This window comes from Pararge aegeria, chromosome 6, assembly GCF_905163445.1.
Source record: "Pararge aegeria chromosome 6, ilParAegt1.1, whole genome shotgun sequence".
NCBI lineage: Eukaryota > Metazoa > Arthropoda > Insecta > Lepidoptera > Nymphalidae > Pararge > Pararge aegeria.
This window is the reverse complement of record NC_053185.1, coordinates 15560229-15578791: the sequence shown is the minus strand read 5'-3', so window position 1 is coordinate 15578791 and position 18563 is coordinate 15560229. Positions and strand designations below refer to the sequence as shown.

Here is an 18563-nt window from a genome sequence, read left to right as displayed (position 1 = left end):
TTTTGATGGTTTTTTATGTGTGAGTCCTATTATACATGTTATAAAATAAATATACATTTATTTTATAACGTCTAAAAAAGTGAACTGAATAAAACCAATAAATACGTGCTATAAAATTATATACATGTTATAAAATAAATATACATTTATTTTATAAATGTATATTTATTATACCAATAAATACTGGCTATATATAATTTTATAGCCAGTATTTATTGGTTTTATTCAGTTCACTTTTTTAGACTTTAAAGCCAAAAAGGCGTACTATTATAGTTTTCTGGGTAACATTGTAATAGCGCCAAGGCCGCCTATTCTTTCTTTATACCTTTATATTATGCCTTTTCTTTCAGTTGTTTTTTTTATTGCTTTGTCTTTGGTGTACAATAAAGTTTATTTGATTTGATTGATTAACTAAATCCTATTTCAGCATTTTCACTTTCTTAATCGTTGTCATTAGCACGTCTTCGCAATACGCGCGGATTTAGTTACGGGCAACAGCTAGTCAACTATGTTTATACAGATATATAATATTTGTTGTGATATTTTTTGTATGTACTCCTGTTTTATCCCATAGTACCAAATGTTTAAACATCGTTTTATAAACTAGGCAGGCACCTACTGCAGGCGTAAACGGAATTTATTACTTTTCACGGACGCTTAAATAACACTGTGATTTAAAAGCTAGTCAGTCACCTTGTCGGATGACCGAACCTAACGTTCTTTACACAACTGGTTCGTGGATTTAATTTAGGTATATTTTGGTTACTTAACAACAAAAAATTAAGAAAAGACTGTGGATTATATGAGAATTTTAAGGAAAGACTGGCATACATAGGAATATAAAATCTGAAGAGTCTAGGAGATTACCATCATCATTTTCATATGATGGAACTCTCAGGCATGCAGGTATTTTTCTTCACCGTTGAAGCAAGATATTTTCATTGCTGAAAACGCACATACCTAACTTAAAAAAGTTAGATGTACGTGCCGGGATTAGAACTCGCCCCCTCGAAAGTGAAGTCGAAGTCCTACCCACTGGGCTATCACCGCTTTAAGGAGATTAAACCTGCATTAAAATCCTTACATAATAATAAATAAATAATAAATAATAATAAATAATAATAATAAATATACTAAGACAATACACACATCGCCACCTAGCCCCAAAGTAAGCGTAGCTTGTGTTATGGGTACTAAGATGACTGATGAATATTTTAATGAATTATATATACATAAATACTTAGAAAATACATATAAACACCCAGACACTGAAAAACACTTAATGCTCATCACACAAACATTTTCCAGTTGTGGGAATCGAACCCACGGCCTTGGACTCAGAAAGCAGGGTCGCTGCCCACTGCGCCAGTCGGCCGTCAAATAAATATACTACGCAGTACACACATCGCCATCTCGTCCCAAAGTAAGCATAGCTTGTGTTATGGGTACTAAGATAACTGATGAATAATTTTAATGAATAAGATACATAAATACTTATAATATATAGATAAACACCCAGACACTGAAAAACATTCATGTTCATCAAACAAACATTTTCCAGTTGTGGGAACCGAACCCGCGGCCTTGGACTCAGAAAGCAGGGTCGCTGCCAACTGCGCCAATCGGCCGTCGATATAAATGCTAAATTGTTTTAGTTTGTTTATTCTTCCTGTAAGTCCTAACTAAGCAACTAATTAGCTTGATTTTAAGCATAGATCTATAGGTATATAGGATAGATAGATTGGTATAATATACTTATACTTTTATATATATATATATATATAAATATCAAAGGAAAACAAAGGGCTCCCACGTTATTAGTAAAAACCGTAATGAACCTTAGCAATAGCTAATGATAAATATACTGAAATTGATTTAAAGTTTTTTTGCTATAGCGGATTCTATCGCGCTACCTATTTTTAAAACTATATTAGTGAATTCGACCACGCGACATAAAACTCTTCACCTATGTTAGGGACAGTAACTTAAATACCATACCTACTTATGGATAGAAGCAGGCGTTACTTTGCGGAAATCCATAGTATATTATGAAAATTAAGCTTAATTTATATATACTCCGCAAACAGTAACAATTATTCATTGTTAAGTCAACATCACCTGCGGATGCTCCGTTTTCGGAGCGAGACGTGCGTAGAGGGTACATTGCCGAGGATCTGTTTGGTGTGGAGTATACGGATTGAAGAAATTATAAATTACACCATCCAGATTCTCCTGCTGTTCAAGTTGTATAGTAAATTAAGCTTAGTTTTCATAATACCTACTTTTGTAAAAATATTCAGTATACCAAATTTTTTTTCTCTTCTAATTTAGGTTGTTTTTTGTTTCAGACATGGTTCTTCACAGACACAGACAACCCACGGCACCAGAACCAAACGAGTAAGTTGTAATTTTCTTTAAATATTATTAATGCACAATGAAAGTTTCTTAAACTTGTAGACACATCTAAGCCGCCGCCCCGCGTTTTTGTTTTTTTTATATTTCCCAATGGGTTAATGAACTGATTACAAACTCCTTATATGATACAAGGCGATCTGTACAATATAAAGCCAACAGCAGTGTTTGGGAATTCTCATTAGGGAGACCTGTATCACGAGTACCAAATTTTAAGATAGGGACCGAATGTTTTTGGCGACACTTTTCTTAGCGATTTGTAGCTAAGTAAATATTGTGTGTATGTGTGTGCTGCAGGCACGCTTTCACTGGTTTGATTTCGAAAGATGGGGATTTCTTGCCGCTGACAAAAAATTTAAATAATAATTAATCCTTTCTGCCTCTAATATATAAGGTATATATATAACAACGATTTTGACGGTCGGCTGGCGTGGGTTCGATTCCCACAAGTGGATAAGTGGTGGGGCTAGATGGCGATGTTTGCATTGTCGTAGTAGATTCATATTATTATTGATCACATATTTTTAAACATTAAGTGAAAAGGTGGTTAGCACCTAATAATAGATGCGTGTTTGGTAGTAGTCGAACGAAACGCTCTACTGAGCTTTTCGTCACAGAAGCTCGTCCGAGGAATTACTATCGTAGGTATTTCTGCCGTAGGTACCTGTTTGGGCCATTCATTTACATTTATCATCTGTGGTCTGGACCGTGAATGTCTATGGATTCTGTGGTTTCTTGGTGGGTCTGTGGTCGTAAAGAACTAGTGTAATTTTTGTGTACCGAAAAATGTCTCTTACATGTGCTAGCCGAACTGGTGGGCGTTTAATCTGGTCCGTCAATTATTGCTTTAAAAATAAAGTAGGTTACCTTACATGTTAGCTGTGAGGAGTGTGTCGGCAAAAATCACGTCGAAATTACTTTTCTGAAAACACTACTAAAACTGCACTAAAGCTACAATAATAATAATATTTAAAAATAAATGTCACGTTTCCTTATATGTGCGGTGCCATCAAAGTTTGAAAATTTCAAATCTCATTTCAGTGTAGCAATTGAGTTCATTGCTACAAAACACTCCCATTGGCGGCTTTGCATTCGAAATGCAACTCAATGGCAAGGTTTTAAAGCTTTAATTTGTTCTTCTTTGCCCGCAGACGGTCACATGGTAAACACCAAGTGCTCGGCGTCACACCAGCTAAAACACCTCTGTTGCAAAATGTCCGTGGAGTACGATCATTTTCTGGAGAGCGGTAAAAAGTAAGTAAAGTCGTTATAATAAATAAGCTTTACGGACTTTAAGAGCAGTTTTACATGATTCTGTACGAGCTTTAAGAGAAACTTTTAGCAAAACTGGGGTCTTTTGCGGTATATACGTGTCATACAAGAAATTGGTCCAAATTCTGTCAAACGCAAATTAACAAAACTTAATCGTTGGGATTAAAAGTAATGATGTCCTTTTCACATTGGCGTTGTGTAAAAAGGATAGCACCATTTTAAGTTTTTGTCTCATTAATATTAATTTATAAACTAACTTAAATATACAACGTGTAACCGAATGACGAAATACTGTTGAAGGGTGCTTCATTTCATAAGGCCTGTACCCTGTAAAAATATTAATTAAAAAGAAGAATATTTATTTTTTCATACAAACGAATTACAACATTCTAAGTGTTTTCTTATAACAACTCTATTGAAGATGAAAGTCCGACAGTACCACACGCATAGTACCTACACTTCGCGATGTAGAGATATTTACCGAGAAGTCTCAGAAACAGTAAATAATATATCTCGAAAGCCTGTGAAGTAATATCTCGGATTTCATTACCTTATTAATATATACAACGTGTTAATAAGGTTAAGGTTTTAATAAAAATAATAGATACAATTCGATTATTAAAAGTCACCGACTGAAATGCTAAAAAGTAAGCCCGCAATCTGCACTCAAGACACTTCTATACCCTAGGTATATGATAAAATGAAAAAGGATAGTAATTAAAGTACCTAGTCATAGCAAGGACTAGCTGGACGCCCAGCAATTAGTTCGCCGCCGCTACAGGCTTCATCATCAATAATTTTCTATCATAAATTACACCCTAGACATATAAAAAATCCTACTGATTACCCACTAATTATAATGCAATTAAAGCTAAATTCACACTTGATACTCCTACCTACAATGTCACGAGATGATGTGTGTAATTAATCATACCACAATAATAATTATAACAAGTGTATAATTACAATATGTATGTATAGTATGTAGGTTATACGATTAGCAAATTTCGTTAATGTACGTGATCTCAAATGAATACCTAATTAATAACAAGTAGATAACTACCGAAATGTTTCTAAGCAAAATATTGAATGTATATTGTTCTACTATTTGCTCAGAATAACGAGAATGGTCGGGTTATTATTTGGTCGGATATTTTATCGAGTGTATCTACAGTTTATTTGGAAAGAGAACAATATTGCGCAGACCTCTTCAATAATAAGCCACGTTTAATGACTAAAGCGATATGAAGCGGTGATAGCCTATTGGGTAAGGCTTCGGCATTTCTTTCGGTGGAACCGAGTTTGTTTTCAGGTACGCTAACTAACTTTTTGGAAATACACATTGCAATTATAAGCAATTAAATATGTGCTTCAACTGTGAACACTGTAAGGAAACCGGCATGCTTGAGAGTTCTTCACAATGTTTTCAACGGCGTGTTAAGTCTACAAATCCGAATTCGACCAACGTGGACTGCCTAAATTCCTTCTCAATCTGATAGGAGTCTGAAAGTCCCGTGCACTTTAGTGGGTCTGTAATAAAATTCAAAATTCAAAATTCATTTATTTCAACTAGGCCTAATAAAAGCAGTTTTGAAACGTCAAGTCTGTTTGTGTGTAGTAACTCTACCACCGGTTCGGAAGGCAGATTCAACCGAGAAGAAGCCGGCAAGAAACCCAGCAGTTGCTATTTGCCAATATCAACAATTTACATTTTACATTTTAAAATTCATTTTTCTATCTTGTGAGAGATTAAAGCGGAGCCGGATGCTTCCAACTCCAAGCAACCTTGTCATTAAGAAATTCATCAATTGTATAATAACCTCGCTGTAATAAAATTTTCCAAATTTTCCAGACTGCGGCACTATAAGTTATTAACTCTATCTGATCGTAGAAAACTATTGGACCTTTGTTTTTTATATAGACTTTGTAATAATGCCCTAGATGCGTCTGATCTACTTTACAAAGTTTCTGTCAGAATCCCAAGGCCGTTCAGTCGTGTAAAAAATTATATGCCTTTTAAAGCTGCCGTCTCGAAAACAAATCTGGGGGTCTCAGCGCCTATTAATAGGTTGTTAACTTTGTATAACAGCATTAATAAAGTGCTTGACATAGACATAATAGGGGATAGTCTTCCTATATTTAAAAAAAAACTAAAGGACCACTTCCTATCGCAATACGGTGGTACTGTTTAAACTTAGTTATTATTATTATTATTTTTTTTCCTTTACTCTTTTTTGTGTTAGTTTAGCTAGCTTATGTCTCTCTTAATCGTTTTTTCTCCTTCTAACTAACAATATAGTTTTTATTTGCTAGTTGTGGCAGTCTTTAAGTGGGTCTACAATATTACATTTATATGTTATTTCATTTTTTTGTTTAGTTTTTAAGAGTTGTTGTTGTAACCTGTTGATTGTCCCTAAATAAATAAATAAATAAATAAATAAATGTGTTTTAACACATTCTTTAAACTTATGCATTGGTAGGTCCAAAATAATATGTTGATACTGTATCTTCCTGTTCGGAAATTACCTTCTCAGTTATTACAAAACAAGGCAGAAAATATGTTATATATTAACCAACCCAAAATATTTAGGCCGTTATAGATATAACCCAATTCCACCTTGATCAGTATTTTGTTTCGTTCCTCTCTCCGTTAAAAGTAATTAACCTAAATCATGTTCTACTACTGGACACACTAGTTTACACGTCAGACGTCACACGTCACACGAATTATTAAATGCTACAATAACGTACCGCTGAAAACAACATCTTTCTTTGTAATGATAGCCTCGCAATAAAAAAACTCAGCGTCCTATAAAAGAACAGGGTTTGCTCAAAGTAGAAGCATCACGCAACAAATAGCAAAGTCGATGAAATTTCCAAGGTGCTAAATATTGGTCATCGGAAGACCATTGAAGACGCATATAGTCTTATTAGCTCTTAGAGTAAAGGAAGGTTGCGCCCACAAACCTAAGCCCAGAAATACTCCAAGTCTATCAATTAATACAGTGTTAAATAGTGATACTAATAAAATATGTTTAATGGAATTAATTGTACCTACGCAAGAGATGAATAATTGGCACCTGCAGCCTTTACATCATAGATCTGGTTCATTACCATAAATCCAAATGAAGGACGACCAGTACAGGATATATTATGCATATGTGTAATGACTATATACTGAATCAACTTCTAAAAGACAGCTGTCTCACACTACCCACTCGGTAGAATTTCTAAACACGTGTTTGGGAAGGCACATTCTTTATTAAAAGCATGTTCTTCTCTTCTTTATCTTTTTCTTCATTAGAAACGAACAAAGAAAGAAAAGGTGTTTAGCTTAAGGTCTCGTTAATGAAGGTCGGGTCTGGATTAAAGTTATTTTTGTTACGTTGTTTAAAGCCTTCTATTAGGTTCTGTCATTGGCATTGAGCGACTTTACCTGGTCAGACCAGCAAAGAGGTGGTCGGCCGCGTTGTATTTTACCCTCTATCTCACCTCCCACTATTTTGTTTATCCAAGCGATGGCCAATAAGATCAAAGTTACTAAGTTACTAAGTCCTGGTGCTAAAACGTAGCTGTTCCAGGATAGGTTTGTACTCATAGTTGTCTATGGTTTACATAGCTCCCCTCTCCAACACCACTTTTCATAGGCATCGATTATATTATTAGCATTCTAAATACCAACATGACTAGATGATATAGACTCAGGTGTCGTCATTACAGAAATAATATTTAAACATAATTTTGAAGATTAAAATAAACAAAGTAAAATACTGCGCGGCCAGTTTACACAGCGAGAGTTGAGAGCGTTTTTGTTTTTAGTAAAAACAAGATGCTCTCAACTTCTGTTTTTACAAGCTTGCCCGTATCAACGAACATGAGCCATTGTTTGACAACTTTAATCAGACATATCATGGACAAGATGGTTCCAAGTATTTTTCTTATAACAACAGGTTTTGTAGGCCATGAATACACCTGTTACATACTAATATTATAAATGCGGAATTAGTGTGTATTTATATTTTAATATTACTTACTAATTCCCAAGGAGAGTTGACGTCAGGCAGGCGCAGAGGTCGGTGAAAAAAGAAATGCCAAAACAAGCACAACCTTTTTTGTTTTCAAGTGCTAGAGACATATTGTGTGGACTCCAAATAACGTAAGATAAAGGCATTCTAAGAAGGCTATTTCTAATCAATGTAAAGCTTAACCATATAGGAAAACTATAAACTACATATTTGAAAACCTGGAAATTAATAGGGTTTACTTTATTCCGGAAATATTCCTGGAAACGTTTATTAAAATTAAAAACGCACATAACTCCGGAAATTTAGAAGTGCGTACCGGGATGGATCTCAGTCCCCCTAAAGTGAAGCCGAAGTCATACCCACTAGGCTATTAACGCCATAATTATCAACCATTTACAGGTCCACTACAGAACTCGAGTCTCCTTTTAGAATGAGTAGGGTTTTGGCTTTAGTCCACAATACAAGCGCGGATAGCATGGACTTCGCCGTTCTTTATGGAGAACTGATAATCACGGAGGTTTCCTCACGAAGTTTTCGCCTTCACCTTTAAAGAAGGAATATTAATGACACGTGATGATACTTAAACGATAAAAAAGCTTGGGTGTGAATTCCTCTAGCTTCATAGCTTAATATAAATTTACTGTGAGATGGTGATAACAAAAAAAAAAATTACCCGGCTAAGTTTGTTGTGGGCTCTTTTTAGACCAGGGCGCGTTTGGAACCGTCGTAGCTTCAGGTTTAAGTTGGCGAACGAAGTTATCACCACCCCCTTACAATTATGTAAACATATATGTATGAATGCTTCATAAGTGCCTGTGATAGGCCTACATGAATAAAGAAATTTTGAATTTGAATTTTGAATTTGCACATAATTGCAAAAAGTTAGAAATGCGTGCAGGGGTTCGAACCTTGTTCCCGGATGTTTTTTTTTTTATCTCACTGTTAAAGTCTCTAGTAGACGAGAGAATAGGAGAAAGTAATCAATACATAGGAACTATGTATACCTTTACCCTACAACCTGCAAATGAGAGTGAATCTTCTATTTATAGGTACTCGAGTACTTACCTGTAAGTGTAACAATGTTTTACGACTACTGCCACTGTACTGGTATGTTCAGCTTAACATCCTCCCTGGAGACCTAGGATGAACAATAACAATTTTGATACTAAACTGTGTTGGAAATTTCTTGACAGAAAAACCATACTTTTTTAGGGCCTGAACCGGAATCCGACTTGCCTAAACCTTGTGATCCGTAATTGAACATACAAGCAATTGACGGGGCAATTGTTGCACATCCCTATCCCTACTAATATTATAAATGTGAATGTAAGTTTGTTTGTTACGCTTTCACGCAAAAACTACTAAACCGATCATCACGAAACTTTGTACACATATTCCTAAAGGTATTAGAAATAATATAGGAGGCTTTTATCCCGAAATTAAGCTCAGTTCTCTCGGGAGAGGGGGTGAGAGTGTTTGACGATTTTACACCAGGCTTAGCTATCCTAAATACATAAAGTGCTGCCACATTTATGAGGCACATGTCTTTCGAAAAACAAAAACAAAAGCGGATAAAGTCGCGGGCAACAGCTAGTACTTTATACACACAAAGATCTTATTTAATATATTGAATAATCATTATCATCAATAGCATACAACAGTAATCTGAAGGTTTACTTATAATAACCCGCAAATTCACCAACATCATATCGACCCACTACAGGGCACGGGTCTTCCCACAATGAGAAGGGGTTCAGGCCGTAGTCCACAACGCTGGCCCAGTGCGGATTGGTGGACTCCACATACCTTTGAGAACATTATATAGAACACTCAGGCATGCAGGTTTCCTCACGATGTTTTCCTTCACCGTTGAAGTAAGTGATATTTTAATTACTTAAAACGCACATAACTTAGAAAAGTTAGAGGTGGTGCTGGGATTCGAACTCTGCCCCCCCAAAGTGAAGCTCCTACCTACTGCGCTATGGTAAAAACAGAGAACGCTGCTGTTCTCTATTAAATTCCCTTAGTCGCCTCGTACGACACTTGCGGGTAGAGGTGGGCGATAATAGTATTATTTTCTATAATGGCGACAATAGTATTCTTTTCTGTAATAGTTTACATGAAATAATGTTCATGACATTGCTTCAGTAAATATGAAGATATAAAAAAGGGTGCATTAGTTACACTTCAGTCTTGTATTGAGACTCCGACGGCGCAAGATACCTCCAGGTGTCATAGTCGTTATCCTGGTATAGTTACTGGTTAAATGTTAGTATAGCAACACAACGTGTCACGCGTTATCTTTGTTCTCTAACCTTACCGCAAAAGTTTACCTAGCCATTGACGCCGATGAATTCTTAACCGCCGCTTAAGCTGTGTTCTCGGCTCTTTAATCTCAGCCCACCTGGTTTGAATAAACACAACATGAGCTAATGGTTTTTGGAGAGCAAGACCAATATTATTTTGGGCTCACAATCATTTTCACGCTTAACCCGAACCTTCTACAATTGTTTTTGTTAGAGCAAGTTCGGTGTATTCACTGCTTTCCCAGGGCTTATTGTTTAGTTTTACTCAAGATCAACACATTAATGCTGCTTTATGCTTTATACTTCATACCGTATTATACTATGATGTCCTGGTATGAATTCTATTTCAAACTTGCTTAATTTAGTACTTTTAATAACGGCGTCTCTTAAGGCTACCATTGATTGATTAACGCAACATAGGTACCTCATTATGTTTTAATTATAATAGGTACTTCTAATAGGTATTTATGTTCATAGAAGAAATTCTTTAATTTTTGCTTGTTGGTTTTTGAATTTTCGTGTTCAATACTTTAGTATTATTATTAATATTATGATTATTAGTAATCAAACACGACTGCCTAAAAAAAGAGTATTATTTTTGTTGGATTCCTGTTTCTATGTTTAAATATAAAACATATGTATATTTCTATGTGAGATTCTTTATTCCACCGTAGCTGCTGAGTGTCTCAACATATTTAAATGTATACTTTAAATCATAAAGACTTCAAATAATCCCGAGGGAGACTGGCTAGAAATAAAGAAAAAAAAGTACGGTGGTTCTATGCTGCCATTTTCAAATGTGATAATTCATACAGTATTAAACTCAAACCGACAAAACATTGGTTTACCTAATTAATAGGTTTATATACATGGAGACAAAGAATGATTTTATATTGCACACAAGAAGATAAAAAACATGACGACAGACAATTTTAAGTTACGACGATTAATCTAGCAAATTAAGATCGGGGTAGTGCCCTAAACAAACTGATAAATGTAGCCTTGTTTATTTATTTATTTTATTTATCATTTATTTGTTCGAAGAACCACCAACAGAATCTCATGTTACACTATTACTATTGACATATGGTAATAGCCAAAGTATTAGAAACACAAATGATTCAACTTATAGGTAACTTCAACATGCTTAATTATGATAAATACACAAAATATACAAAAATAAATTGACATGGCTTAGTAATCAGCGGGAACTCCATATTTTACAAAAACAAAAAAATATGCTTTTTTGGAAAGTTCAGTTCTGTTACCTTCAAAATAGTTATTTATATCCGAAAGTACAAACGCTTATTACGTCAAACAATTTAGCTAATAACGGTGTCCCTATGTCTATCATTCGTGTAAGCTTTTCTTTATTTTTATGTCTTTTATCTTGTTTCCAGTTCAAGATATCGAAACAATATCGTTAAAACCAGTCTTTTATTTAATTGCCAATTTGGCATTTCAAATTAAACTCTTTAAAGCGAACATAATAAAATTACAGTTCATTGTGTACCTCCCAAATAAATATGAATCTTGCAGTTATACGAACAAAGTTCAAATTCTCTCTGTAAAATAAATAAGCTCCATTCTTTAACAATAAAGTTGTAGGTATATTGTAACTTTGAACGCATTATTTATGCCCATTAATTTCATAATGTAGGTTATATATTGTCCGTAAATTGAAAAAGTTCTTTAAATACATTTCTCATTTTACTTATCTGATTTATTTTAATTATAGCACACGGGCGGAAAACCGCAATGGATGTTGATAGTAAAATATTCCGATAGCATAAAATATGTCGAGCTCTGATATAATTTCAGATTTTATTGTATATTTCATATAGGTATATACTCTCATTCATTATCTTCAGCCTCATCATCATCGTCATAACATCTACCGATAGATGTAAGCTTACATAAAAGTCCTATTATAGTATAAAGAACTACATATACGATAAAAAAGCTAGGGTGTGAATTATTGCTCTGACCTGTATGCTTCTTAAACAGTTTTAAATGAGAATACTACGAAACCGGCCGGTCAAACAAATTAACTTAGCCTGTTGACAAGTCGGCTAAATTTGTTGTGGATTTTTTTTTCCAGGGTGTGTTTGGAACCCTCGTAACTTTAGTGCTAAGTTTACGAATGTAGTAATGTACGCATAATCGCTCAAAAATAAGCATTAAATATTAAATAATAAATATTTTCACTCTCCGTCAAACGTAATCCATTAAAAGCACTTTTTCTCATTACCGCCGATTTAGTTCAACCGACAAAAAATATATACTACGTTTGAAGTGTTTTTTTATTATTTTTGCAGATACATGTGCTATTACATTGTTATTCAAAATTCAAAATTCAATATTTCAAGTAGGCCTAATTAATAAGCACTTATGAAACGTCAAGTCTGTTTGTAGTGACTCTACCACCGGTTCGGAAGGCAGATTCCACTGAGAAGAGCCGTCAAGATTGCTCTTTTCCAAAATCATTTTAAAGTTTATTTTATATAATAAACTTAATATAATTATAAAAGCCCTTTTCCTCCCTAACTTTGATGGAACCAAATGCTTCCAATTCGATATCGATTAATTATTATTAGTGTAACCGACAAAAAAAAATCAACCGTTTAAAGTTTTTTTTTTATATTTACACAAAAAATACCAATAATATTAACTCATAGAATGGATAATAACTCTATATCCTTAAAATATTTTTCATACTAAACAATAATTTTCTCTGTCTAAAATTTTTAGTGTTACCTACTTACAAAGCGTATATCTAAGAGGCACGAGGTTCCCTGTGCCTGTTTATAATATCAATATTAAATTTATTTTATTTAGAACAGTAAAAAATAAATTAACCAAACTTTTCTACTCTTAGACTTTTGCCATTCTCACCTAGAGATTTACTCATACAACAAGAATAGTGTATAAGCACATCTGTAGGTGATACAAGCTAGAGCTTGCCAAGAGATATGACGCTCTATAAGCAAACCGGTACAAGTTACCGGTAGCGCCGTTTTAGTGTAACGTAACTACGAAGGCTTTATTTGACTTGTCCACTTTGTATGTCTTGTACAGTAATACCCTCAACCAAACCACATAGGTTCTGTGAGAAGCAAATACAGAGATTTATGAAATGGAATGCATTGATTTAGAAGATTTACTGGATGTGCCAAATTTTACAGAATGAACAGACAGGCCTTACTATACCATCCCTTAAATCAGTATTATTATAATATTGTCGATGTTTTATTACAGCATTAGGGCAAATAAACTGTGATTTCAAGACATTACTATTTTAAGCGTTGGTAGTAGGGGCCTGAATAATAAAACTTATGTTTTTTTTTATCGCACTTATGTCTTTTTGAAATTGATAGCCCAATTTTTTGGATTACTATGAAGTTAATAAACAGTAGACAAGTATTGTACTGTACTGAATCCAAAGTCATATCATATCTATGTCTATTACTTTTTGCATTAACAGTAATCCCGGATTCGAGTTTCAAATGAAGGTGAACCTATGATGGGGGTATCCGAGGTGGGGAAGAGATTTGGAACTAGCATCGCGTTGGAACTCGTAAACATTAATCCGTTCCAGGATATTTACGATCACATTGTCTACATTACCTACCTGCTTTGTTACAAAGCCCATTCCCCGTTTATTGTTCCTACCGTGATATTATATAAGTTATGGCTACATATTTGTAAAGACTATAACCGCCATCAATTTCATTCAAGGATTCTTTGGGGTCATCTTAAACTCACTATAATCATCTCAATGTCTCATCAACATCTTACAACTGAATAATTAATTTGCTAATCCAAAGAGCTTAGTAACCATTATTCTTTCACTTCTAACAGACTTGTATAACTTAACCTTACTTATTACTTTCATTGAAAGGTAATCATTTATTATTATTTAAACCCTACTCGTTATTACTAATGTCTTTAGTTTTACATAGAAGAAAAAACGTCTTTTTCACAAACTACATTAAATATTCAATAGAAGACTAAAGCTTTTTCTTACTTTGCCGTAAGAAAACCTGATCCATGTTATGACTTGCATAGGTGGCCATTATATGTCGTACGCCATGTTGCAATATGTGGTCTCAAATTACGCGGTCGGAGCTCCTGTTATTTGAGCTCACTTTAATATCGGCAAATTACACCACACTACTAATCATTAATGATACGAAGACCAAGTCTTCGAATTTACTGGTACTTCATTGAAGTTATTTTTATTCATGTCTTATGAGAATGAGCATGTAATTTAATTTATTAAAAAAACAACATTGACAACAACGAGTGCGGCAGCTGTTGGTTACATTATATTTCATTTCTGTCATCAGTATTAGCATGTGAGATGACTGGAGACTATTTAGTATTTATATTCATCTTTATTCATCTATTCTCTAACTTTTTGAAATAATATGCTTTTTAAATGAAGCTATTAAATATTACTTGATTTAACATACATCCCTGAGAGTTCTCAATAATGTTTTCAAAGTCGCGTGAAGTCTACCAATCCGCACTTAGTCAAGATAGTGGACTACGGCCTAATCCCTTCTCATTCTGAGATAAGAGCCGTGCCCTGTAGTTGGGTCCTAATGATGGCAAAATAAACCAATAGTCCTGTGCATTCTTCCAAGACCTTAAATAAACCAAGCTTCATCAATCCAGTTTAGCCATTCACATATATGATGCAGTCCGTTGCTACGATGCTGCATGAAATAAGTAACTCTGAGAAATATATACTTTGTAATTCAGGTAGGGATAGCTAAAGTTAAAATACAGATTTATAGATTACATGGGTACAGTAGGTATGATTATAAATAATATTTAATTTTCTTCATCAGGTGGTTCTGTCACTTTGATGATGACAACTACGTCAACGTTCCACGGTTGCTCGCTGTGCTACAAAAATATAACCATCAAGAAGACTGGTATCTCGGAAAGACATCTGTGAACAAACCTGTAGATATGTTTAAGAAGCCCACCAATCAGGTACGAATCAATAAACATATATTATGTCATTAAAATATTTACTTATATTATGAGTGGCATGCACTATTGTACTTGGAAATGCATTAAAAAATATGTGATCAAAATTGATGAATGATACATTCGAATTCTTATTTTATTATGCACTCATTATTAAAAACTCTCTGTTCTCTCGTGTTTTGTCTCTTTTCAATTATTGACCTTTCAAATGTCAAACGTGACACAAATAAAACATTTAGTATATAAGGGGCGACATACTCCATATATAATTTATGTCTAAAATTCATATCGATTCAATTTCAAAATTTACAAGCAATTTTTTATTTAGACTTAAACTTTACATTTCAATTGTTTCAGTTATTATACACCTTTTGGTTTGCAACTGGCGGTGCCGGAATATGTTTAAGCAGAAGTTTAGCTTTAAAAATGTTACCAATAGCAAGGTAAAAATATATTTTTAATGTGTCATTTTTATTAATTAAACATTAAAACTATGTTTTCTAATTTATATATATTTTTCAGTGGTGGCAGATTCATCAGTATCTGTGAGAGTATTCGATTCCCAGATGATGTCACTCTGGGTTATATTATAGGTATGTCTATCTTATATATTTATAATGGCATATATATATTAATACCCATCGTTTTTAAAACCAATTAATGAAAGAATTACACATAGATATATAATTATATTAATATATTATTTTCTTACCGCCAATGAAATTCAATGTTCGTAAGCTTATATAACAATCAAAAAAGAAAAATTATGCAATTGTCTATAACAAAGTACAATAATAAACAAACAGATTTCTGCTTATGACAGGAACAATTCTGGGATAAGGATATTAATTGACGTCTACAAGCAAAGTGACAAAAATTAAAACACAAGCCTTACTGTAAAATAAACAAGTAGATTTTGTAAAAAACAAGGATTCTCAAAACAAAAAATTGTACTATAACTACTCAACAACGAAACAATACTTCAGTTAGTTCAGTTCAATTTCAGTTATGGAAAACCAAGAAATAAGAAATGTATTTAATTGAAAGAACCGAAACTTTCATTAAATTAGAAAGTAAAATGTTGTTATTGTTACAGAACATCTTATGGAGAAAAACTTGACTCGATTACCAGAACTGCACTCGCATTTGGAGCAAATGAAACTATTGAATCCGGAAACTTTCCGAGACCAAATATCGTTCAGTTACTCAAAGACATCTAAAGGCTGGAACGTTATCAATGTTCCGGGCTTCAACTACAGATATGATCCAACGAGGTGAGACCACAGTATAGATAGTTAGTGAGAGTTAGTGATGTGATAAGCATAGATAATAGAGGTAGGATTTGGGCATTATGTGAAAGCTTCTTGCTATAATCATATTATAAAGCTCCTTCTATATAATATTAAAGCAACGCAGTTCTCTTGAATTTATAATATGTTGCTAAGGCACTGTTTCGCTCGATAATCGATAAGAAACAGAAAGTTTTTATTTACCAAAAATATTCTACGTACCATGGTTATAGGGATTCACAGCGAACTTAAACAGATAATACTGGACTCTTATGAAAGCATTGGTTTTGTATTATGACCACCTTAACATATTATCAGGTGTTCATCTATAAAAATGCATGTAAGCATTTAAGTTAAAATGCTTGTATCTTTTGTTTCAGGTTCCTCTCACTGCACTGTTACCTCTTTCCTTACTTCAAATATTGCCCGAGGTAGTACCGAAACGCAAGTGACCAAAATGTTCAATGATAATTAATTGCATATTAGATTATCTTTACATTCCTATCACTAAAGCACGCTAATGTATGCTTTAAAATAAAGATCTAAGTATTTTTTAAGTAGTGCAATAAATTAACATTTCTTTAAAATACATTTTGAGTATATATGGACAAAGTTGAAAATTATTTTGTGATATGTGATATTGGTTAACAATCTCTGTAGAAATCTAAATTTTATATTTAAAAAATATGGTTTAAGCAATATATGGAGCATTTGTATTGTATAGTTTAATGATTAATGAAAACCTTAACTGTGATATTAAATTATATTTAATTTTAAGTTCTGTTTATATTACCTAGATCTACTGATATATGTTGTATTTAAATTTTCTTCCAGTCAAATGTGTTATGAAGTTGTTTGATAGGTTGTTTATCAAATAAACAATTGTAATTTTGATACCATATTTTATTGAACCACCAATATGTATAGTTCGCGTGCACAATTATATCAGGCTCAGTTTTCGATAGATACCGTTTTGTTACAAATATTTACGTGACATATTCTGTTTATAACAAATTGTATAAGTCAAAGTCAAATATTTGGCACTTTGATGCGTACATTACATGTAAAATACAACACAGAAGTGAGTTGATGACGAAAACTAAATTCGTCAACTTAAAACTAAAGATACGAGGGTTCCAAACGCGCCCCGGTCTAAGAAGAAGCCCACAACAAAGTTAGCCGGTCGTTCTTTTTTTGTTATCACTATCTCACATTGTCACTAAAAACTATCAAAGAAGCAACCTGGTTAGAGCAATAATTTACATCCAAGCATTTTTATCGTTGTGTAGTCCTTAAAACTATAATAGGACTTTTCTATAATCTTACGTTTAATACAAACTTGAACTTTTTCAGAGACATCTCCAAGATATCAACTGGTAGTTTTTTGTAAAATTGTATACAATTTCGCAAACGTAGTTTTTAGTAGAAGTTGCATACTAATTTCGGTATACAAGATTTTCTCTATCTGTTTCCAATCTTTTACATTCTTAGGAAAAATCCTTGCGTACCTATGCAACCCCTTTTCAACGTTTATGAGTAAGGGGTTTAGAGTTTTTTGGCTGAGCAGCTGTGCCAGACATTTCGTATAAGTTAACGATATCATGTGAGCTTGCCATAGACTTTCGTCAGTAAAAAAAGTATTGATTTTAAAAAAATGTTAAGATAACCGACTTTGTAATATAACTACAAAAGCAAGAAATTAATATTTGCTACAACATTTTTATGTCGGTGCCAAGTAAAATGTACAAAGTTAATATGTATAGATCATATACTTTCGTACTTAACGTATTCCTTGTTATAAAGAAGCAAATAAAGTGCTAGTAGTTTTCTACTTTTTTGAGTTCTGTTAAATTTTCTTGTTTACCTGTTATGTAAACAATCAACACACGTACGTTTTGAGTATCTCCCGTAATCAATTTCCCGTAAGATATGACAAGATTCGAAAACGAACCGGAGTTACCGAAACGCCTAGTTTATTTGGTTTTTAAGCGTGGCGGATAACTTCAAATAGCTGCAGCCATTAACGTACCTAGCTCATCGGGTACTTAACCTAGAAAGATGACTTCAAACAAGCTGCAGTTTCAAGAGACACTTTGTCAAAAGTGAAATCTAATAGCTAATGTCCATCGTTGGAGACGAATCCTTAATATTTTTAACACGCTGTTATTTTAGTTTTGTATGTAGGTATGTTACATGAATTTCATCCCTTTTAAAACGTCGGATTTATTTTAAACTTAGCACAAAGATAGGGGACCGAC

The 18563-nt window shown here is 33.6% G+C and overlaps 1 protein-coding gene across 1 annotated transcript in view; it reads left to right on the top strand.

The window, feature by feature from the left end:
• Positions 1-17153, top strand: part of LOC120624694 (fringe glycosyltransferase) — a 28470-nt gene extending 11317 nt beyond the window's left edge. Inside the window, 7 exon segments of the mRNA XM_039891370.1 lie at positions 2349-2397; positions 3564-3666; positions 14872-15019; positions 15374-15459; positions 15539-15609; positions 16113-16290; positions 16686-17153. Coding sequence (XP_039747304.1) covers positions 2349-2397; positions 3564-3666; positions 14872-15019; positions 15374-15459; positions 15539-15609; positions 16113-16290; positions 16686-16740 — 690 coding nt within the window. The 3' untranslated portion in view covers positions 16741-17153.
• The last annotated feature ends 1410 nt before the right edge of the window (positions 17154-18563 follow it).